The sequence below is a fragment of the Diadema antillarum genome, unplaced genomic scaffold, assembly GCF_040938485.1.
Source record: "Diadema antillarum isolate AM-2024a unplaced genomic scaffold, OU_Dant_1.0 seq00000320_RagTag, whole genome shotgun sequence".
NCBI classification, from domain to species: Eukaryota; Metazoa; Echinodermata; class Echinoidea; order Diadematoida; family Diadematidae; genus Diadema; species Diadema antillarum.
In genome coordinates, this window is record NW_027271339.1 from 1,901,353 (window position 1) to 1,927,078 (window position 25,726).

General features: G+C 38.3%; 1 protein-coding gene across 3 annotated transcripts in view; it reads right to left on the reverse strand.

Moving 5' to 3' along the window:
- The window catches only part of LOC139730523 (calcium-transporting ATPase sarcoplasmic/endoplasmic reticulum type-like), an 81,962-nt gene extending 56,759 nt beyond the window's left edge, over nucleotides 1-25,203 (reverse strand). For 2 of the 3 annotated variants that reach the window (XM_071641375.1, XM_071641373.1), the window contains exons 1-5: nucleotides 24,202-24,922; nucleotides 17,620-17,637; nucleotides 17,009-17,091; nucleotides 10,408-10,515; nucleotides 6,709-6,847 (exon numbers count right to left, since the gene is read on the reverse strand). In XM_071641375.1, the coding sequence (XP_071497476.1) occupies nucleotides 6,709-6,847; nucleotides 10,408-10,515; nucleotides 17,009-17,091; nucleotides 17,620-17,637; nucleotides 24,202-24,328 (475 nt within the window). In that variant the 5' untranslated portion in view covers nucleotides 24,329-24,922. Of the gene's footprint in view, nucleotides 1-6,708; nucleotides 6,848-10,407; nucleotides 10,516-17,008; nucleotides 17,092-17,619; nucleotides 17,638-24,201; nucleotides 24,923-25,092 lie in introns of those variants that run through there. The other variant, XM_071641374.1, reaches the window with a different exon arrangement.
- Between the last annotated feature and the right edge of the window lie 523 nt (nucleotides 25,204-25,726).

The window sequence follows — 25,726 nt, forward strand, 5'->3', positions numbered from 1 at the left end:
CCATCATGGCATTTAAACATAACCCCTTGTGCATAGGCTCTACCTCCATCCATCTTCAGTCTGCTTCACAGCAACAGAGCCACCCAGTCAGCCGCAACCACCCCACCTATCCACCCAGAAAAATTCCTAGCCCATCTGCAAGATAAATCCTCCTCATCTCTCCCTGTTTACTGGAGACAGGGAGTGAAGAAAGGGCTTGTGTATCCTAGGGAGCCTATGATGGATTTGCCTGCCTTGGCATTCCAGAGAGATGGTACTGAAGAATTAGGCTGACAAGGCACTACTTCTTACACATTCTGCCAGCTTACGTTGGAGGAGGCAGCACATCACAAAACAGTTATCAGAACTGGTTCATGACAATACCAAGATCACTTTGTTATTACTATCACCATCAATATCATTTCATCTGCTCACTAACTGGTGACATATATTTTCATCACAATAGATTGGGCTATTTTTAAAAATATCAGAATAAATTATGACATTTTATCATTTTCACTGACCTTTGACGCCATGATCAAAATCTTTCCTTACATAATCGTTGTGCAGTAATGCATGTATATCTACTTTGATTACGTTTATGCATTGAGTAATCTCCAAGGTATGGAGAAAAGGTATAATTACAGCATTAAATAATAGAATTTTAGCATTTTAACCCAACATTTGACCCTTGACTTTCCCAAGAATTTCCAAGAGGATCATTGTCGGGCAGTAAATGCATAGTGTACTAAGTTTCATGAGGATACCCTAAGCCATTTCTGAGACATGAAGAAAAAAAGATTCAGCATTTTCCCTTGACCTTTGACCCCAATGGCCCAAAACTTCCCCTACTGCATATATTCATTTGGTAATACAGTCATGTATCTACACAAAGTTTCATGAACATACCCTCAGGCACTGCATACATTGTAGGAATTGGGGAAATAAAGAAATTTAAGAATTTAACCTTGATCTTTGACCTTGAGCATTTGCACCCAAAAGTTGATAGGCACAACTTTGTCCACTCATATGCACATACATGCCAAATTTCATCAGGATACCTCAAACGGCTTTGAAGTTACGCTGTCCACAAAATTGATTGTGGATGGAAAGACAGATAGGATAGATGGAAAGACAGATAGAAGGACGGATGGATAACCGGAAAGCTTAATACTTGTGGTGACTCTTCATGGTGGAAGGATAAAAAAGGAGAAAGATAACTATATAGCATGTAAGTGGGAATTGTTAGAGAGCATTTGAATACTATGTGTAAATTCATGGGAAACATGAATTGTGTGTCTGTCAGTTGTTGGTAATTGTATGGGCCTCTGTCAGCATGTACTTGTAATACATATAAATCACATATAATATGTGAGTGATGTTATTTATACGTGTGTGTTTCAGAGACTCCAACCCCAAGCACCTTCTGATCTGGAGATTCTCCCGCCTGAAACCCCTAGCAAACGGGAGACTCCAAGTTGATACAAGTGTGCGAAGCGAGAAGTTCCTAGGGTTCTAGATGCTCTCTGGTGCTATCTTAGGCTTATTTTTTCAACATACGATAGCAATAAGTGAGAAATCCTTTCCAACGGGGGACACAGAGCCAGGGCAGGAGAAATTAAATCCCAAGCGGGAGAACGGGAGATTTTGCAAAAATGGGTTTTCGGCGGGAGACTTCCCGTCGAAAACGGGAGAGTTGGAGTCTCTGGTGTTTGAGCATAGTGCATGTGTGATTGTGTGGGTGTGAGTATGTGCGCACAGACACATGCCAGCATGTTGGTATGCAATTTGGAGATTATAAGTATTCTGAGTATTCTAGTTAGTTTTATTTTTCTGGATGACAGTACAGTTGAACCTCTCTTATCCAGCCTCCCTTTATCCGGATCTCTCTATCATACGGACGCAATCTCGCCGTGATTTTCTTTTTTTTTTTAATAATTACGGGAGGAAAGGGGGATTCCCAACTCCTTGAGAATTCCTACACAAACACACATGAATTACATATACTTGATACATTTCTTAATAATTATTTAGGTAAATCATCCCAAGAATTTATAAAAGAAAATGATTGCATTCTTGCAAACACGAACCTCTATTTTGAGGTCTGTTACTGAGTGTAACAATGAAAAGGTTGCAGTATACACATTACTACATGTGGTACTACAATGGGCTACATCAGTACATGTGTATGTATATGTACATGTTTAAAGCATTGAGTCTCCCCTATCCGGCCAAATCCCTTATCCGGATGAGCCCCGGTCCCGACTTGTCCGGATAAGAGAGGTTCAACTGTATATCCAGTTTCTGTATAGACTGAATGTCTAAAGTGGTTGAACTGAATTAGTCTTGGCAAATCTATGACAGGCATGTGCAGAAGTGCACATACTGCTGCCATTTAAGCACACATGAGGTACATCATAAGCACAAAGAAATCAGAGTGATTGATTGTAACATGTACTAACGGTCATATACATGTACCGTACTTGTAGATGGAAATGGCCAATGATTTACTGAACAATCATTTTGAACATGTATGCACTGACAGATCACACTAAATATCCAGCAATACTGAATGGGGCATGACAGACAAGGGGTATAAATGCTGTAAGACAGATAAGAGAAAGGTGCACACAGATACTGCACATTATCATACACACACACACACACACACACACACACACACACACAAGATACAAACAGAATCACAGCATTCCATTTAACTGTGGTGACAAGAGGGGAACAACTAAAAGTGACAGCTAGCAAGAGAGAGAAAGAGAGATTTGGTCACACGTAATGGAAAGAGCAACAGGCTCAGAGAGTTAATGAACAAAATTTGATAGAGAAAACAAGTGCCGGGGTCATCATGAGCACCTGACTCTCCTGTCATCAGGACAGTGGAGCAACAGCAAGAAGATGTCCCAATAGCTCCACATAATGACAATTTGATGAAGCAAACATGCACTACTGGCATATCAATATATGCCTCTTGGAAGGGTTCATGGTGCACAGTGTGTAAACACAGACTCATTGCAACCTAGACAGGAAGCAGCTGATACTGAGGTTCACTATGTAGAGTCACAGAGGTACATATTTCTCGAGAATTTACAGCTATAGTGTATGTGATGTCCTGTCTAAAGTGACAAAAGTAAGAGACATTTCAAGCTACAGCTGTTATCTTAGGTAGATCAGAAGATACTACCACACACTGCCTGCAAGTATGTATAATGCACAAAAAGCACTCATTTATGTGCATGCACATACACATACACACACACACACACACACACACACACATGGACTGATACATTCACAAACACATGATCCTATGCATTACAATATTACTCTTTTTAAGGCTAATTTTTCTTGGTGGTGGACAGAGAAACAAGGCACATTTCATAAATGTATTTTCCTTCTAAGCAGAAAGCTGGAAGTTGGATACCATAATTCCATGTCTCACCACACTTTCAGGTGCTACCACACTTTGTTTCTTGCAATAAGTAATGTCAGAAGCACTACACAGTAAATCTAACAAAATTCAACCAATGTCATTCTTGTATTCTTGCTTCTTTGCTGTGCAGTACATTGTGTTGTCTTTGGCAACAAATCAATGTGATCTCATCCACTTCAACGACAATTACTATCATTGAATAATCATGACCATGGCCGGCGGAGCCGTGGGGGCCGTGGGGGACCTTTTTTTTTTTTTTTTTTCTTGCTTGCTTGCTTGCTTGTTAGCTCATGAAACCCGCAGAGACTCCAACCCAAAGCACCTTCTGATCTGGAGATTCTCCCGCCTGAAACCCCTAGCAAACGGGAGACTCCAACTTGATGTGTGCGAAGCGCGAAGTTCCTAGGGTTCTAGATGCTCTCTTGTGCTATCTAAGGCTTGCTTTTTCAACACACGATAGAAATAAGTAAGGAATCCTTTCCAACGGGAGACAAAGAGCCAGGGCGGGAGAAATTAAATCTCAAACGGGAGAACGGGAGTTTTCGGCGGGAGATCTCCCGTCGAAAACGGGAGAGTTGGAGTCTCTGAACCCGGAAGTGGGCCCCCACTCTTTTGAAAACGCTCCGCTGGCCCTGATGACCACTCACCATCATTGTCTCTATTGATGATACATACAGGTGTTACATGGAGAAGCTAGTACCTGTAACCTGAAACTAATACCCTGTCGTGCTCATACATTGTAACCCAAGGTTTACCATGTACACTTCAAAGAACAGCTTGATGAAGGACCCCAAAGTGCATACATCTCTTATGCATGAGAGGCCATCATGCTAATCACTGTACATTTAGCTCCTTTCCCACTCAACAGTAAAAGGAAACTTTGCCAGTTTATTCATGATATGAGCAAAAAAATTAAAAAATTACAGTTCCAAGAGAGACTTAATGAGCCACATAAATTGCAGACTACCTTAATCCCAAGAGAGCAAGAGCAGACACACTTTATCTTTCTCTTTGTTCCTGTCTTCTATGCTTTCAATTTTCATTGTCTCCAGTGCTACCAACCTTTGCAGACCACAAAACATGTACTGATACACATATAAACAAAACATTCATATATTCCTACAAAAAGAAATAAGGTTGAAAAGTGAAAAATGGGTATGTTAAGCATGATAGATTGAATTTTACAAAACAATATCCTTATTATCTTACAAAATTTTCTTATTTGGATGAAGAAATGTATACTGAATGTGGTAGAAAAAAATATACTTGTTGGTACCTGTCATTTCTACTTTTTTTTTAAATTACCGTTTGTGTCACTAACATGTAACTTACATAGTGTCATATTCTATATTAACCACTATCTCCTGTCTCACAATTTTGGTGGGTTTATGTCTGTATGTGTACTATTGATAATCTTCTTTACAGATTATGCAAATTTGCATTATTTCATCTTTTATTATTTCATAAACCAAGTGTTTCTATTTTGTCAACATACAAGTAGTACAATTTAGTAGCACATAACAGTCACCCTGTGGTATCAGAAATATGAACCACACAAACCCACAAATACTCAGACAGCTGAAGTGATAACACAGAACCTCCAGCAGGATAGTCAAACATTTCCCTCACAAATTATCTCATGCAAATATCGCTTAACCCTATTTTAACTGGGGGGGGGGGGGGTCAAATTGACCCCCCCCCCCGACATATCGCGCCATGATTCCGCAACGCGCAAAGATTTTGCCACGTCATTTCGTGACTTTTTTCAATGAAGTCTCCGGCATATTTTGAGACCAAATTTGCGACGTCCGGGTACACCGTTCTGAAGTTATGTAATGTTTTGCATACGCATGTCAACCCAAAAACAGCTCAAATTCATGATATCGTGTGCAAATCCAATGCAAATTGTGTTTTTTGGTTAAATTGATACAAATTAGATTATTTCAACATTTAACAATTCAAATTAATTGATTCTAGTGTAGATAAGCTTGAAAAAGTGCCTGCAACAAATTTCGGGAAAAAACAGTAGAAAACAAAAGGTCGAAAAAACGAAAAAATAAATAAGAAATTAACAAAACAATAAAAAACAAAAGAAATTGATTTTGATTGTGCTATTTCTTTACAAGAAAATTGTTTGATGTGTCTTGAGGAACTCTGACAAAAAAAAAATTAGCAATCCTTCAGTCTTTTTAATGGAGTTATAGGTGAAAATATGATGTCATGCATACATTTGCATAATTAATTTATTAAAAATAGAAAGCCAATATTTTTCTATTCTATGACCATGTAATCTTGTATAGTTGACATCCGGCTCTATCTTTAGGCAAACTTTTGGCGGCCGAAATCTGAAGGGGAGGTCAAATTGACCCCCCCCCCCCCCCCACTAAAAACTTGGTCTCAAATAGCCCAGTTAAAATAGGGTTAAGTGTAGGCATTTCCACTTCATGCATTCAAATAATTGTAAATGCATCATGCCACTTCAAAAAGTTATAGCACCACACGTTTTGAGAACTCTGTCTGATCCCTCCTTGACTTACTTCTTTCTCTGTTATCTGAAATGTTGTCCTCTTATCTCTTTGTATTGTTCTGTCACTGTCTATGCTGCACGTTACTATACTGTATGTCCTGTCCTGACTTTTGACTTCTCGAGGTGAAAGCTAATCTATTTGTAGATTTATTCCTCATCCATGTGTGCATTTTCTTTGAAGAACCCAAATATTACAAGCATAAGCATAGCTTTTCAGTGGGTCCCTCCTTTTTTCACTGAACATGTCTTAAAGGGATCGTATAGTTTTGGGTGAGACCTAATTTCAGGTTTCTAGCATTTTTTGATGAGATAGTGAGAAAACTCTCATGAAATATGAAAGAGCATGTAATTCCAGGAGGAATTCAATGTTTATTTGATGAAAATTGGTTTTGAAATGGCCAAGATATCCAAAACAGAGCGATCCTAATAAAGTGTGGGACCCACACTTTATTACAATCGTATTGTTTTACTTTGTTTTTGGATGTTTCAGCTTTTCCAAACCCGATTTTTATCAAATAAACTTTGAATTCCTCTAAAAATGGTATGCTCTGTACTATTTCATAAGTGTTTTCTTAGTATCTCGCAAAAAAGTTAAAGCCAAATTTTCATCTCCACCAATACTGTACTATCCCTTTAAGCCTACCTTTCATTATAGCAAATTAATTTCAATGTATCATCATCTCATTCATAAATGTTATTTTGTGGTCTGTTGAAAATAAAATAAATTTGAATTAAACTTCATTAAATTAAATACCTGAAATCTCTACAACATCTCCAGGCACCAGCTCCCTAGCTCGTATCCTCTGGACACCAACTTTGTCTTGACGGATCACCTTAGCAATCTCTGGTTCGTATTCCTTCAGCGCCTCAATTGCACTCTCTGCATTGCGTTCCTGCACGTGGCAAGAAAAATTGAAAATCAAACATGGAGCGAGAAATAGAATGACAATGTCAAAGTCATCTTTAACAAAATGACATGGGATTATTTATATTATTGAGAAAAATAGAACAATACATTTTTCACACCTGCAGAATACTGCAGTATGTGTATGCATGACTGAAAAATCATGCAGGAATGATATACATACATATGTGTAAAAGAAAATTGAGTCATGATAACTTTTTTGGGGGAAGGGGCTGAGGAAGTCTCTAAAATTCTTGTAATAAAAATCTTATTACAGAATGTCTTTGTCAATTCTAGTGTTTGCTTCTTATACATTGTATCACTTGCAAATACTGTGATACACAAAAAACACATAGCAAGTTACGGGCTTGAGAACAGACAACTCATTTCACTCTTTTCAACCATGGTACAATTTGGGAATACACATGTCGTAATCTGTGTTAATAGCATAAGAATTTACGTTTTTATAGATTGTATTTCTTTCATAACTGTAATTCTGTAAATCTCCTGTAAACATTGGCAGTGATTAGATATAGACCGATTCGAGCGACTGTTCATGGAAGCGCGCCCTCTTAAGGTGACGCCATAACTGGGGGCCATCCAGGCCGGGGCGGCAAGCGCTGTGCATGCGTGGCAAGGGTGCCAGCAGCAGCCAGTGCTTTTACCAGCCGGCGCCAGCCAGCCAGCTATCTCTCTGGCAGCGATCCACGCGTCTGGCTTTGTGACGACTGCATTTTTTCGCTCGCTAATCGTAAAATTCGCGGTCCAACAGTGATAAGCGAAATTCATGAAAATTAAACAACTTTACCCGAGTATGAGCGAATGGGTAGGTGGCATACGGCTGTAGCCAAAATGTGAATTTCAAGGTAAATATCGGTACGATCCGTGAGTGTTTGTAGACTTTATTTCTATGACGATGACTTGGGTACTTGCGTGTAAGCCCCATATATTCACATTTGTGTAAGAGAATGAAAACCGCTGTGGAGAACTAGGGCTAGGGCTAGGCGCAGGCAGACGTCTTGTGAGTAAGCCTAGACTGTTGAGAAGTTTACTGATATAATTAAATACAAATAAGGCAAGAGTACAGACTAGACCTATTGACTTCTAGAACCCTTCATCCTATAGACGTCTAGACCGTCATTTTCGGTTGTCGCTAACTTTAGGCAAGCCTTAAGGCAGGGCTCGACACTAACGGTGGCCCGGTGGCCCGGGGCCACCAAAAATGAAAGTTGGGCCACCAAATTTCAAAAAAGGGCAAATTTGGTGGCCCGCCTCGGGCCACCACAATTTTTTGAAAAGTATGTCAATAAAATCGTAACTTTTTGCGCCGGAAATTAGCAGTTAAATTTGTTTAAAGGATGGATGAAAAGGACTGAATGAGTGCCTGAGAGTGAGTGTTGCAAGTTTAATTTATGAGTAGATATGTCCAACTTTTAATTCTTACTATCATAAAACTTAAATATTTGACTCATTAAAAAAACAGGACTTTTAATGTTTTTTATTGTGTTTTTTTTTCGGGACACCAAATTTTTCTCTCGGGCCACCAAAAATTTGAAATTTAGGATTTTGGTGGCCCCATCGGGCCACCAAACAAAAAAGTTAGTGTCGAGCCATGCTTAAGATATAAAGTAAACCAAACGGAATACAGATCTAGACGTTTCTAAATCGTATTTATAAACTGAATTAAAGTTGCCTGATGTCAACAACCAAAACTTTTACTGTTCTAGGTCTAAGTAACATTTCATGACATCGTGCTAACACCTAATATTACAATCTACAAAAGTGATTTTCAGATTACACTTTCTTAATATGATTATGAAGCAGATATTTGCCCCATCCATGGTTTGATATTTATAAGTGTCTACTGTCAATATCAAAATTCAAATTCAGAGTTTCAGGCCAAAATTGAATAGCTAAATACCTAGGCATGCTTTTTCCCCCTCAAAATATAACTTTGTATTTTCCCGTATGTATACATAATTTATTTCTATTAGTTTGGTGTCTATAGTTTATCCTTCGCACTTTGTACTGTATATCAATTTATTTATGCTTCTGTTGGATTTTCTGATTTACCTTGTGTTATGTATTGTTGGGGAAGAAAAAATGAGAATGAAATAAATGAATTGAATTGAATGATCAATGCAATGCTGAACATCGAAGAAGTGAAAACAATATAAGAATTTAACGCATCTTGAAACATTCATTTGCCTGTAGTGTAGGCTGTAAAATGTTTGTCATAATAATACAACATAGCCAGCAAGAGTACAAGAAACCTAGCACCAAGCATAAATAACCAGTGAACTATCAAGATCTTTGATCTTAACTTGTCTTCTAAAATGAACAACATATTTTACGAGTATGCAGTGATAGCCTAAGTAAATAGAGGATGTAGTAGGCATAGGCCTAACTCTGTTTCGAAATCTGTGCACTTTTAATACCGTTGTATTTCACTTGTCTCTAATTATATATTCATCATGCGTCAGTGGTGAATGAATTTCACACACTGCCATGCACACCTTCCATTTCTGTTTTTTTCTGTTATTTGTGCACCCAACAACTGCACATTATGTTTTCCTGATCCTTCCTTTAAAGTTTTCATTGTAGATCAATATGTCTGACTCACTTAATTTGTCCAAAAGAAAGGCATTAAAAGCCGCTGAAAGACTTTAGCACAGTGAGTAAACAATCACAATATTAGCGCCGCGGCGGCCGGCTAACTATGCGCGATGGGTGCGCTAGGCTGCTGAGCTGCAATGCAACTCACTAGGTTGCAGTATGCAGTATGCAGTGATAGCCTAATTAAATAGAGGATGTAGTAGGCATAGGCCTAACTCTGTTTCGAAATCTGTGCACTTTTAATACCGTTGTATTTCACTTGTCTCTAATTATATATTCATCATGCGTCAGTGGTGAATGAATTTCACACACTGCCATGCACACCTTCCATTTCCGTTTTTTCTGTTATTTGTGCACCCAACAACTGCACATTATGTTTTCCTGATCCTTCCTTTAAAGTTTTCATTGTAGATCAATATGTCTGACTCACTTAATTTGTCCAAAAGAAAGGCATTAAAAGCCGCTGAAAGACTTTAGCACAGTGAGTAAACAATCACAATATTAGCGCCGCGGCAGCCGGCTAACTATGCGCGATGGGTGCGCTAGGCTGCTGAGCTGCAATGCAACTCGCTAGGTTGGTAGCTCGCTGGAAGCCCCCGTTGGCCCCCAGTTATGGCGACCGTTATAGCACCGCTAGCGGCAGTAGGTGAACAGGACCTCGAAATTGAATCGGTCTATAGCAAGGGCCATGGCAATTAGAAATATCTCTTCCACTGATGCCTTTATACTGCATGACGTACTACCATTGACTTCAACTATGTTAAAGTTAATTCAGACTGTCAAAAACAATGCACAAGGCATAGCACATAAGCTGAATACCCCTTTAGCTTAACAGAATGCAAAATCCCTTTTGAACTTGAACTTAAACCTCTCCTTATTTGCACTCAATATATCAATTTATTTTTTCTCTTAAGTTGAATGGCTATATCATACCTGCCATACTCCTACTATTGCATTGGCGATGAGGATGAGAAGAATCACGAAGGGTTCAACAAAGGCTGTCACTTTTTCATCTTCGTCTTCCTCAAACAGTGCAAGTATCTGTTGGAGAATACACAGATCAGGTAACTAGGGCTAAAATCATTACAAAAAAAAAGTGTGAATCTAAACAAATCATCAAAAATCATCAAGTTCAAGCAAATGTTACTGTACATGCATCAATGTAAGTAACAGTCATACACTGCACAACAAAGGGAGAGAGAAATTATATTGTACATGGTTATTAACAATATCCCAATCTGTGTCATTTTAATAGTCATTGAACTCCGTGACTTGAACAGCTGTCTATCACATATATATTGAATTGCAAACAAATAGTCACCAATTACCCCATGAAATACAGAAGAACATGACCTCTGAGCAAATACCTCCTAAGTACCAAGCAGTTAAAAAAAAAAACAACACTACTTTGTAAAATAAACATTCAGTAGCATTCAGTGTAAATGAACAATGTCAAAAGCACCTTGAAAGAAATACTTCAAACTCATTGTAAACTTTCAGGTTGTCATGTAGATAACCAATTGACTCCGATCATTAAAAACTTGGCAAAACACTCAGCCTTTCTCCATGCATTGTGAATTTTTGCTATACAGGTCACTTCACGCTGTAATTTGGCAATCCGTACCATACTTCAAGTATTTTTGTAGATCAAAGCTAACCTCTATGAAGAGAGAGCGCCAGAGCGCCTCATCAACTAAAAATGGAGATTCCATGCGCTCTTTTTAACCCTTGTGTGTGTTTGGTTCTATGCCAGTCAATAGTACCATTCATATTTTATAACACTTGCACATGAAAAGGAATGGCTCATATCTGTCTTTGAATTAGGACTCAGTATTTTCCCACATCAAAACCTGTATTACATGGACATATGAATTGTAGACTGTACATGTATTACAGTATTCCTGATGAAGGTTGAAATCATTTGAATCATAATCCCTCCACAAAATTTCAAGCTGTTAAAATCTCTTTCCTGGATGTTTTCACTTCAAATTATCATTTTTATTCAAAATATGCAGTTACCATGGCAACACATTGTTCAACAATGATGGAAGAATAAATTTGCACATGTATGTATTAATTTTTTATAGCAGTCACATGTGCCAAATTTCAAGCCAAATGCTCAAAGACTCAGGGAGTTAGCTAAATCCACAATATCTTTGTATGATTTTTCATTCAAAATGGCACTATGACCATGGCAACACATTGTTCAACAATGACGAAAGATTAAGTTTGCACATCTACATACCATAGTGGTCACATGTACCAAATTTCAAGTAAAATGCTCACAAACTGAGGGAGTAAGCTGAATCCACAAAAAACAATATTTTTGTATGCTTTTCAGTGAAAAATTTTTGTTACCATAGCAACACATTGTTCAACAATGACGAAAGATTAAGTTTGGACATCTATGCACTATAGCAGTCACATGTGCCAAATTTCAAGTTAAATGCTCAAAGATCGAGGGAGTTAACTGAATGCACAGTATTTTTGTATGATTTCCATTCAAAATATGCTGTTACCATGGCAACACATTGTTCAACAATGACAAAAGATTAAGTTTGCACATCTACATACTGTAGTGGTCACATGTGCCAAAATTCAAGTCAAATACTCAAAAACTCAGGAGTTAGGGCAATCCACATATTTTTTGTATGATTGGTATAAAAAACTGCTGTTGCCATGGCAACAGATTTATTCACACATACGAAAAAGGTCTCTTGCACAACTACACATTACACTGATCACATATCCCAAATTTCAACTGAATTGCTACAAAACTGAGAGAAGTTTGATCCACATTTTGTAAGATTTAAAAAAATATGCTGTTGCCATGGCAACACATTATGCAATACTAACAAAAAAGTGTCTTGCACATCTTCCTTTGATAGCGGTCACACATGCCAAATTTGGGGTTAATTGCTCAAAAAATGAGAGCAGTTTGATCCACAATTTTTAATGGAAATTTGCCGTTGCCATGGCAACGCATTATGCAATACTGACGAAAAAGGTGTCTTGCACATCTACCTTTGATAGCGGTCACACATGCCAAATTTGGGGTCAACTGCTCAAAAAATGAGAGAGTAGTTCACAATCCACAAGATTTTGCAACGGACCAACCGCCCGACCAATCAAACGAACGACCACCCGACCAACTGACCCCAGATTGATTCCAATATAACACACTATGTATAGGTGGGGGTATAAAAACAAAGATTTTTTTCAGCCTTTAAGCTACTGACATGATTCCCTGAATGCCTTGATCTTGAGTGGATCAAAGTAGATTCATTACAGGTACTGGATAGCTCAAAATGGAAATAATGTCTCCACAGCTCATTCATGGCTTAACAATTGTAAACAGGCCTATTCATATTCCTTAATGTGACCATAAGTTCCAACACACAAACAACTTTTGTTTTGCTCCCTTGTGTCAGATAAATCCATAGAAAGCCAACTTAACAGCATTACATAGATACTATTATGTGCACATGACATTAAGTTTGTTTTTCACAAAATCAACAATAACCAATTAACCAGATAATCACAAGGGAAGCTCCTCATCTCTGCACATATTATAGAGGAATCAGTATTGACAGGCTCACAGGATACACCTTCACAATGAAAAATGTCATGTTCGAGTGATCAAAGGAGTAATACAATGTATCTTGCTCATACATTGTAGGCCCACGTAGGCCTGTCGATTATCCTACATGATAAACATGTTGACTGAGTGAAAGGACTATTGCACTTAAATCATCCAACAGCTCAATACCCTACACCCCTTGCGCCCAGTGCATCAGAGGACCCTAGTCTGGTAAAGTCTTCAGCTACTGATTACCAAGTTTATCAACTCCTTATGCTGCACTAATGAATGACCCCTGGTCGAAGATTACCCTGGTACATACATCTGTCTGGACTGTTCGATACAGTGATTTGTGAAAATTGTGACCTCGTCTGCTCCCCTCATTCTGAACCAGCACAGGGCAATACAAATTGTAACACTTGGATATAGCACATGCTGGCTTGTGACTGCTTATGTCACTGCGACCTAGCAAATTTCAGAACACTTCTCACTTCTGATGAATCAACACCTGTAATAAGGCACAGTTTCTTGATAGCACTTGCACTATATGTGATCACAGTATGCAAGCACTTCACTGTGTATAGTGTGTGGTTGTTGTTGTTGTTTTTTTTTTCTTTTTGTGAATTGATAAAACATGCACTCATTAGAAACACCAGCAGGCAATCTACAGATATAATGAGCCTACAAAACAATGATCTTTTTCCTTTTTTCATTCGATGGCAAGAACAGGAAGTAGTACCATTTCCTATTGAGCATAAGCACCAGCAGAGAGCTGGTATTAAGTCTGACTCCAAAAAGCCCCCCTCCCCCTTCAAATAAATGGAAAAAAAAAAACACACCAATCATCTTCATGGCAATGTCTGCTACATGCAGATAACAGAGAGAGGAAATCAGGCGAGATATCTTTGAACTCCACTCAGCTGTGCTGAACTCAAGACTTGTAAACCTGGCTTCTTGCTGCTTCCTGTATCTTGAGCAACACATTCTACAGTACATATTCAATTTCAGTAAGTTGTATAACTGCAATCCCTATTTACAGTCCTTATAACATCTAAAGCAAATACCCCAATTCCTTTTAAGGTCAAACCACTTCATGGCAATATGGTTTTAAAACTATACTTAGTACTGATAATGAAACCTGGCCACTATTTAAATTTTGTAGAAAAACATCACCAAATTTCATTTAAACAGAGCAAATAAATGTTTTACATTGGAATTCAATATACATGTTTAGAATTAGGCAATTTAGAACACATATATAACAGTTACAGGCCATCATGTATACATTATGTGCCATACTACTGTTTTACCTTCTCCCTTTAACACACTCCATGCATGCACATGTAACCCCAGCACTCTTGGGTTCCTGACACTGGAGGTATGCACCGACTGCATACTTCACATTCTTGAGGACCTCGGCCTACCATTTTCAGCTGGGGCCAAACACTGCATCATGCTCCAGCAAGAGAACCTATATCCCTCATACTGCTGCTGACATGGCAGCAGCCATTCAATTTCTTCCATTCATGTGAACAGTAAGACAATGGCAAAAATCAGATATGAAAGTAAAATGACACTCAGCAAAGACAATGTTGTATGGAATGGGACAAGAAAAGAAATACTGTCCTTACTGTCCTTACTGTCCTTACAGAGGAAAATCAATCAAGCTGTCTGAAAGTATAATACCGGCAAAGATGATAATGATTTCTGTTATTCATACACTCCTGACGCATGCTTCGCAAACGAAGTTTCATGTTCGATACTCTTTTGTGAAACAATACTTGAAAAACGCCAGTAGGAACAGATGAAATGAAAACAGTTATCACATACTGATTACATCATGTGTTCAAAAAAGTAATTCATAATGGAAAGTACATGAGAGGTGGTAGCCTACGTTGTTTAGTCCTACCCTTGCGTTTGTTTCTAATACCAGGGTCCACTGGGGATCATGGTGTCATATTCAAAACTCACAGCACTGCACAATTATTACTTTGGCCCATCAAGAAATCATCATCTTTACCTTATTACAATTGACAACTCTGAATTTGACTGCTTATCCAATACTGGAGAAAGATAGATGGAATTGGTTGAATTCCTTAAATCTGTGGACAACTCAGGGCTCAAATGAAATATGTTCCCTTATAAAATACTGTAAAACACGATATTTTCGCGGCATGAAATGTTCGCGAATGGGAGCCGACAGCCTTATTCGCAGCATGAAATTTTTGTGAGATGCCTCTAACATTCAATGCATATAGTGTAGACAAGATCTTTAGCGTGCATTTTAATTTTGCAAAACTCGACTCTCGCAAAATTCGCGAAATTAAATGCAAGAGAACATTCCTCATTTTACAGTACTAACGATGACTATAACCAAATGAGAGTAGAAAGCTACAGCACCTAATCACAGAAATGTGGTAAAGTACAATGTATATGGTATTTGATGATCAGAGCATAATTTGAAAGAATATAATTGAATGGTCATGATCAATTATGTACATTTGTATCACTTCAAGCTAACCTGCATCACAAATATACTAGTACAATTATTGTCATTATCATCAGAAGCACTTTCACAAGCACTTATAGAAAAAAACGCCACTATGGTAAGCATTTATAATCATAGTATTTAACAGATTTTTACAATACATTGAGATTTGAAAAGGAACATTATAGTTGAATCATCTATCCTATCTGTAATGGTGCATTGTATGTTGCCAAGCATTTCAATTGTAACTTCTTCTTCTTTTCTTCTTCTTCTTCTTCTTCTTCTTCTTCTTCTTCTCCTTCTTCTTCATCTTCTCTGTTTAATTCCAGCAATACTGACTGTATGAATAGAGGCCTGGATGCAAATACTGCATGATTGCCCCGAGGTACTCATAGAACAGTCTTCAAACAATACATCCACTAGCAACAAGAGATGCAATAATGATATTATGTCCTGTGTGGCTGTAACAAAGTACATGTACTCCAGAAGGTACAGAAACAACAGACAATTGGGAACTTATGAGGGCCTGTGTAGACACCAAATTAACCTCCCCGCAAGACATCAAGCCCCCATGCTTCAGACTTTCAGAGCAACAAAGAAAGAGAGAGGGAGCAACAGCGACTGAAGCAGAGAGCAAGAACTGTTAAATCTAATAATGCCAAGGTTTAATCTTGGAGAGGAGTCAATTAAATGGAAGGCACATGGTAATTAACATGACGCTGGTGTGCAAAATTGCATGGTAATCATGCATGCGTGACGTAGATGCTTGTTGGACCCTTTGCTCTGAGCGACCAGGGCTGTTTGCACACGATGAGTGAATCTGTGATGACTGCAGGACTGGGGTTATAGATCTGAGCAACTAATGGAGCAGGCCATGTGTCCCACATGCACTGGAATTTGAGGCACACACATGCTCTCCCTAGAAAAGCTCTCTACAGTCTCTTTATTATTACCTAAATCATAAATGCATGACCACCTCAAATGAGCAGCAGATCTCTTTATTGAGATTACCTAAGGGATTTCATATTTCTATCGTATGTTGGCCATACCATCACATTCGACATCAAGTTGGACTCCCGTGCTAGGGGTTTCAGGCGGGAGAAAGATGAAGGTGCTTTGGGTTGGAGGGAAAGAGATATTTGACCACTTCATGATCCCATCCAAAGGCGAGGTATAATCCAGGTAATTGAAAAAAAAAATAATAAAAATTTTATGAAATGATAAAGGTGTTGTTGGCTTGACTTTTTCCATGGTTTTAGTTACCTGATGCATCTACAATGTGTATGTACAGCATACCGTACCTGTCCTTTCAATAATATTCCTTTACTTAGAATTAACATAGAGTGTAACTTTACAAGTGGAAAAAAATGGAATATTAAAAACATGGTGAAGGAGATGTGAAGGTGTATCAGGAGAAATGACAAAGCATGACATTTTACATTAGAAAGAATAATACATGTACTTACAAATGAGATCACAGCTGCCAAAAGCAGGATTTTTACAAGAAGATCATCAAATTGTTCCAAGACCAGCTGCCATAGAGGCTTGCCTGTTGACAAGAGCAGTGTTAAGACAAGCACATTAAATACATTTGCACAATGGCAGCTACATTTGAAAAACATCCTAAAAGGCCTATCAGTTCCGATCAAATTTATTTTATGATTACACTCAAGATAAGATGGGATGATAATTGATCACTTTTCACAATATTCTCTGCTTAATCTACAAGCATAATTTGTAATTGCTTGTTCCGAAATCAGAAATGCCATGAAATGTATCTAAAGCTTTGGTTGTACATATTGCAATCAAAATTGGATTTGTTGCATTAAAAGAAAAAAAGACAAAAAAATCATATAAATAACATGTTTTTTTACAGTCTAGCTACCAGCATTTAGTCAAGCATAGATTCAACTGATACACATTTCAATGCTGGAAGTATAGATAAAAATTTTTCAAAGATTAAAAAACATAAAAACAAAAAACACAACAAGAATATGTCTCGAGTTTCATCAGAAGAAAACATTATGTTAGATATTGTGAAATAGCATTTAAATAAGTTACAATTTTGTAAACTCACCCTCTTCAGCAGGTAGTTCTTTCATGTGGGAGAGAAAAGACAAAGAAATCTCATCACATATACTTTTTTAAAAATGTACATCTTTTCCTCATTGCTTCTTTTTATGTTGTTATTGGTGGTAATTAGTCATTTTATGACAAGGGCAACATTCATTCAAACTTGGGTAACTAGATTTGACTTACAGATACTAACTTCAGTCAATCAAAAACAGTAGTAAACAATTAAGAGCAGATCAAAGACATTGAAATCCAAAATGTGTTGCTTTCTGTTGCACTACATGACCAAGGCAATGCAATAGCTCAGGCCTGATAATAGCAAAGCATGGTCATGTTTAAAGCAAGAAGAAATGTTAACTGTCCACAGCTTTTGAATCACATTGAATTATGCGGTTTACTAATGAAGTAAGGTAATCCTAAATTGTTTACTTGACCAAGACTGAATTTCTTGCAAGGTATTTGGTCACTGGTTGTAAACATCCTCATGTAAATTATAAATGCTGATCACAATTATTTCAGATCAAGGCCAATAAGCTACAGTGGAAGTAGATCACTGAGCCACTTGCGATAAGCACAAATATAATGGAAGGCACAAAATGCATGCTGAAATGAATTTCAACACACAACAAAATATGGTAATGAAAAAAAAAAATCAACACAGAATACACAGGATCTGATCTTGTTCTATTGAGTACATGCAGGCCTTATATCTTTGGTATAATTGCTACAGAACCATGTTGTCTTGGCTGAAAATCAGAGAAAATGTGAACAAATTTTACAAGGAAAAATCTTTTTAAAAAATACAAAACACTCATCATTTTATCTGATTCTCATCAAAAGGCAATCATTATCAAACATTTTTTTAAAGATATCTTTACAATATAAACTGAAATGATGTCAAATATATTATTTATAAACTCATGCCAAAAAAAGAAAGACAAAAATCCTGATATAAAGAAAAAAAAAACTAATGCTCTGAAGGGTGATGAATATCATTCACTTTGCAACTTAGAGAGCAGGTACAATGTACATTGAAACTATTGTTTTTGATACCAGTAGCATTGTATGTCGTGAATGACAACACAACACTATAAAACAGCCTGTGAAAACTCATCAAACAGTACTAGCAGCTGAACATCCACGATATGCAGAAGACAACAATATATATATCTAAAAGTATACACCATGTAACACACCTCAATTACATTTGTTGTGACATGGATGTACAGTGTAGTATGTATGTACAACTGTATTTAAAGATAATCAATATCTTTACATAGATTCACCATAAACATGTGTTTATGGGTTCTATGTGAAGAGTTCTACAGACAAATTATCCATTAAATTTCTGGAATATGGAGAGTTTGTTGGGGAAAAAATACAAACCACAAAAACAAAACCCTATTTAGTAATATCGGCTGACATATAAAATGTACCAAAACAGAAAAAGAGAATATTGGGCAGTCAAAAAGTTGTGACCCTGTACAAAAAGCAAGTTTTTTGTGTAATATGGCTTCTTCTGTGCATGAGGGCTAGCGCACCAAACACATACAGAATACCAATCCACCTCCCAGCAAGACATTAAGCCCAAGACTTCATTCTTTTTAAGCAAGAAGAGAGAACTGTACAATATGGTATACACCATGTACATGTATTTGTTTCAAGACAATGTTTTGCAAATTGGGACTGATAAGACAATTTTTAGGGTGATTTCTTAATCAATCAGAATTTTGTTCAGAAGAAAAACAGTTTGGGATTTCCCACCTTAAAGGACAAGTTCACCTTCATAAACATAAGGATTGAGAGAATGTAGAAATATTAGTAGAACACATCATTGGAAGTTTGAGGAAAATCGGACAATCCGTTCAAAAGTTATGAATTTTTGAAGTTTTTGTGCAGTAACCGCTGGATGAGAAGACTACTGCAGTGTGTGAATAACTTAGATGTCACATGCGTACAACAATATAAGGAAAACATAAAGAGAATTCCACAAATTTTCATCTTTTGAAAAAAGTACACATTCCCCCGACTCGTTACCGACAAATGTTATGGGTAATATTATTCCCCCTGCCTTTAGAAAGAGGCAAGTAAAGTGCTCTTTTATTATGCGCAAAAAGTGAAAATATGTTGAATTTTCTTTACATTTTCTTTATACTGTTGTACGCATATGACTCACAAGCTGTAGTAGTCTCCTCATCCAGCGGTTCCAACACAAAAATTTTAAAAATTCATAACTTTTGCATCGATTGTCCAATTTTCCTCAAACTTTCACTGATGTGTTCTACTAATATTGTTGCATTCTCTCAATCCTTATGTTTATGAGGGTGAACTTGTCCTTTAAGGAGGCAACCTTTTCTTGAGTTTTGCATTTCATGAATATCAGTCACCTTGCAAATTTTGAAAAAAATAATGAAAATCCCAGCAAGATATATCAAACGTAGAGTGCTTCAGCCTGCATGACCAAAAAAAAAAAATCCCACCAAGCTTTCTATATTCCAAAAATGTATTTTGAAAAAAAAAAAATTGTCAGCGTTTACAGTTGATTTCAACTGGAGAACTTTCATCCATAAAACCCATCATCATATGTTGTAAACATAATACAGTATAAATATGTTCATTATCTAACTGTACTGTTTTCTGATTACCATGTTTGTTAGGCTACTAGTACTGTTAGGTGCATTTTAATGTTGATAAATCACATAAAATTTGTGTGAAGTTTCTTGTTTTGCATTCTCTTTTAAATAACAGAGAATTCCTGAGTGCAATTTTAAAAGCACAACAATAAATACTTGATCAAAGTGGATTAAAATCAGGGAAGTTCTAAAATTGTAAAGTTTACATAACAGAAGAGTTTTTTAACAGTCGATATATGGAAATAAGGAGTTGATGATATCATCACTTCAGAACTTGCCAAATAGTTTGTACATAAAGTCTTCAAATTTCCATATTTTTTGTTCAATATACAAATGACGCACAGGTCTGAGTGTGTCAGTCGGAATTGTGTGCATAAGGTAACTATGGAATGCTTAACCCACGAGGCAAAGCCGAGTGGGTTTAGGCTAAACTCCATAGTTACCGCATGTACACTATATTCCGACTGACGCACGAAAAGACATGTGCGTCATCTGTTTTATAGAATGGGTAATTTTCTTGCCAAAAACCCATTTTTCTATTGTGTTGCCCGATGACAAATTTACTGCTGGCATTTCCTTTTGGCTTGCCATAGACGAGAGCCCGAAAACCATGCATCAGTTTTTACTGGACGCATGGTTTCTCTTCAGAACCATGCATCAGTACCATGCATCAGTAAAAACTGATGCACGGTTGTTTTAGCTAATAGGCATCTCGTACTGAGTGCGCGAACGCTTGCTTAGTGCGCGAACCTTTGTTACAAGTATGCATACTCTTGCTACAAGTGCGCAATAACATGTTTACCACTGTGACTCAGCATGCGGGCAGTAAAAATCAACACATAGCTCTCGACCAATGAGATTGATGGATTCTCGCTACCCATTCTATAAATGCATTATGCCCTAGTCTCAATTCCTAATGCACATGGTACCTGTAATGTCAGCTGTTTGTAACTGTTGTGTAATCATTAGCAAATCATTAGAATTTCATAACTTTCTTATTAGTTTTAAAATTTGTAAAAATTTTCAGATTAACTTTGAACTTGTCCAGAATTTGGCTTTGAAGAATACAAAGTAAAAAAAAAAAAAAAAAAAAAACCTTCGTAAAGAGTCTTTGTGGCTTTACTCAAGATATATATATAACTTGTATGTCAGAAATGTAAACATTTCATCAATTTCATTCAAAGGAACATTTCCATGATTTGAGGAATCAGCCAGCTTGGTGTTCCACTTTGCTCATGAGCAGAAAAAGCTCATTTGTACCAACAGGGCATGTCTGTTTTTAAAGTCACCGAGCATGTTAATTCTGGATGCCCACATCTCTGCATTACAATGACATTTATACGCATGGGACTTTATAGACTAGCCTTACAGAGTGTTGCATGGGCCAAAATCGGCAAAAATGCAACACAAAAATGTAGAAATGCTAAAAAATTCTCGTTGCACCCAAGATTCAGAGGATGTTGATTTATTGCATAAATTGCTTGAAATGTTCATGTTAGATCTTTTAACGTACAGTAATTTGAGCCTCATTTGCTGATTTTTATCTTTGTCGTCCATGCAGTACAAATGTGTACAGCGAGTTGTGGGTATGAAATGTGATTCTGATGCATGGAGAAGATGTGAAAGATGTCGATCATTCCATTACAAAAATCATGTCCAAAATAATGCAATTTTACACCATGCTAAAAGATAGACAGAAAGATCCGTCTGTCTGGAGGACTCTTTTATATTTTGCCATTAACGCTGTCCTCCGTAAGTGGTCGAGGGGTTCATTGGTCCCATACTAGACAGAAAGATCCGTCTGTCCGGAGGAGTCTTTTATATTTTTACGTTATCGCTCTTGTATATGGAGGGGATCCGTGAAGCCAGACGCAGTCTCCGCGGAACATTCCCCGACGGACAGATACAGACCGATCTTTCGCTCAAGCTAAAAGATAACTTTTTGTAGAGGGGGTCAATTTGAAGTCTTTTTTCCAAAACTCAAGAGTAAATAATTTGGTAACATGATTTTGATTTTGAAAAATTTGTAATTTTCAAGACTCTGCCCTCTGGTGAATAACTAGTGTCATTTTTGGCCAAAATTTCATCCTCTGAGAACAGAATTCAGAGCCACAAAAAATAAGCATCCGGTGATGAGATCCACTTTCCTACAACTTAGTGAATAACCTGCTGAACTAATATATATTATCATGTGTGGGACTATGAAATGTGCCAATGTCCTGATGAGCAAACCGGCACATCATACCAGGTTTTATATCCCACATTTAAGTATGTTTGACCAATGGGATTACTTAATTTGGAACACGTGACCGAGGGATGTTTTTCTCCCAACATCCATGCCGTGGGACTCTCATAGTACGTGTATGTGGGATAGTCAATTTTGTAAGCACTTTTTATATACCCGCGATTAGATATCACTCACATCTATCGGCCATGGGCACACATCCGTGCACATCGCACAATTATCGATATAATACATCAGTATCGCCTGTTATCATTTTAGATCTAACGTTACTCTCGTTCAATCGACTGCCGCCATGGCACGGACCATGGTTTTATGGTACAACCACCTGTGTCGTAAACATTCAGCACGATTGTAAAATAAAAATCTAGATAGACCCTATATATATGTGGTTGATGAAATAAATTTTGATCAAATCTCAAGTTTGTTAATCGATGTGGGATATAGACCTAAAGCAAATAATCATCTCCTAATATCTATGTCTCGGGCAATGGATACAATCTAACAATCATCACATCGCCTCAGTGATCTGAGGTGTCTATGTATCAGCCCTCGCCTTCAGCTTGGCCTGGTAGCCACCTCATGGATCATCTCCGCGATGTTAGATTGTAACCATCGCCCTCACAGTCGATGATTATTTGCTTAATGTGTACTCTGCCACAAAGGGGGGCGCGCTGACAGCACATCGAATGGTCACTCATTACGTGAATCTTTATGAGTTGATATCAGTTCGGGAAACCCACTCACGGCAATGCTTGAGTGCAGACGTGGCGACTGAGTACCGTACTCAGTCGCCACGTCTGCACTCACGTGGCGACTGAGTACCGTACTCAGTCGCCACGTCTGCACTCAAGCATTGCCGCGCCGCCGCGCCTGGCGACACTCACGCCAGTAATCGCTCGCATTTCAGCATTCGCATGGGTCGTTTGACATCGCATTTAAATCCATGATTTTAGATATGATGCCTCGAACCGATTTTGCTCAAATTTCGTGAGTAACTAGGAAACTTGTGAAGCTTTATGGACATAATCAAGCGAATTGCCGCAGTCCTTTCATTTTCGCGTTGCATTGCAAAAAAGCGTGGAGACTCCTTATAAGGGGTGCCCCGGGGGTTACTTATAAGGGGGACGGGTTACTTATAAGGAGGGGCCCCCCTTGTGAGTGGGTTTCCCGAACTGATATGGGTGTCCTGCTGCGTGTTGAGTTGCGTTTGTCAAAGTCGTATAGCTCTAATGAACTTTTACAATCCGTGATCATATCATTTCTTCTGACTTTTCCAGAGTCAAGAAAGGCCAGAAGGTGTAAGATTTTCCACAGTCTCAAAAGTGTTTTGATGTTGTAACTTTTCAACCCCATAGGAAGAGGTCTAACTTAGTAGAGAAATGATGCAAACCGGGAAACTCTTAACGTTAGATCTTTCTGTTGATGTTACACTTACAGTTAGACTAAATTCTACTAGGCCTATTAAATACTTAACGTTAGACCTCTCCCTAAATCACATTGTCATTGTCATACTCATGTAGGCCTACTCAGTCATAAACACGTGATTAATCTTGATCATTTTCAGTGGCATAGGTTCTAGAACTAGGTCTATAACGCTAAACGTTAGTAAGTAGACGTGTAGACTGTCCCTCTCCATAGCTAACTGTTAGAGGTCTAACTCAACTGTTACATTTAGATATCTAACAGGCTCTTTGCAACACCAACTCACCATTAGGACCAAATTTAGCAAGTCGCTGTTTTACCACATGAGGTGCCAAGCCTACCGACTCCTTCACGTCGTAGTATTGACGAACTTCATCCGGAGTGCGAGTGTGGGGCAGTTCTAGAAGCTCCATTGCATTGAGAGATGTCGAAGTGGCTATTTAACTGTAACGTTACACTTCTCCGTTATGACAGTAACGTTAACGTTAGAGCCCAGTTTGTACCGTCGTCCCAGGCCCAGGAATAAGCCACAAGAACGAAAGGTTTCCCAGTACTTTATCAAATGGCAACCCACCAGTTCACCGACACAGGGTCTGCTGCCAACCAGGTACTGCGATTGATTCGTTCCAATCGCGTTGTGCACGTGCAGATCTAGCCCCCGAAAGATCTGCCGGTAGGTGACTTGTCACGGGCCTGTATGAATGAAACCAACAGTGCTGCTGATGCACGGGGTGGGTGCAATGCTGAGGCTGTTGTGCAAAGTCAGTGGTCACAGTACAGAGAGCTAGCTTCGCATGCGTCCAGCGCTGCTCAGGATCAATGGCTTCACCAACCTCTGGCACAGGCACGGCACAGACAGAGCGCTTGAGAGAGAACACGTTAAAATCAATGTTATGAATGCCCAACAAGTATTCGGAGACTGAAATTTATCAGCATGCAAAAGCTACTGCTGCTCACTAAGAATGTAAGACCTATAAAGTGACCCTAGGTGGTTCACAGCGCCTCTCCCACCATACCAAGATGGTTAAATCTACGATAGTAAGAAGTTACACATTTACGATATATCGTTATTCGCAAACTTTGTTCGATGGGGGGGGGGATGGAAGGGGACGTATCGCAAAATGTACGTTACTAGAACACTATACTCGATATTCTCAGGTATCGATTACATACTCACGATTATGTTGTTGAGATCGTGTGCAGTTCGTAAATTGGCACCATATCGGGAGTGCGTAGTATGCAATGTGAACGCAGAGTTCCCGTCGTACCGTCCGTAGATGCAACGCAGAGACGCGTGTGTGTTGGGTATGGATGAGGCCAGGTGAAGCTCGCTATGGCATTCATCACTCAACGCGTAAGTACGATCTACACGTTACATACGCTGGCCTTCCAGCAGGCTTCATATGTGGACCATTCTGATTGGTTCAAATCAGGATTAGCGGCCTTTGACCAATCGTCGCTCTCGTTACTCAACTCGGTTTGACGTCAATCTAGATTCCCTGACGTGGATCATGCAGAGGAAGGGAAACTACAATTTTCTCGCAACACAGGCAAATATTGCGCAAAAAAACGGGGTGTTTTGTTTTGTTTTGTTTTGTTTTTAAGTTGGGACCAGTTTGTCAGTGTTGAATTTGGCATAAACGAGAGAAGAGAGAGGAAAATCTCAGGAGAATATCAACGTAAACGCAAATAGCATGCATGCGTCAATGATATCACAGAGTGTATCCTACTATTACTATACAAATGATGCACAGGATAGAGTGCGTTAGTGGAGATGTAGCGCACGCATCTCCACTAACGCCACGAAATAA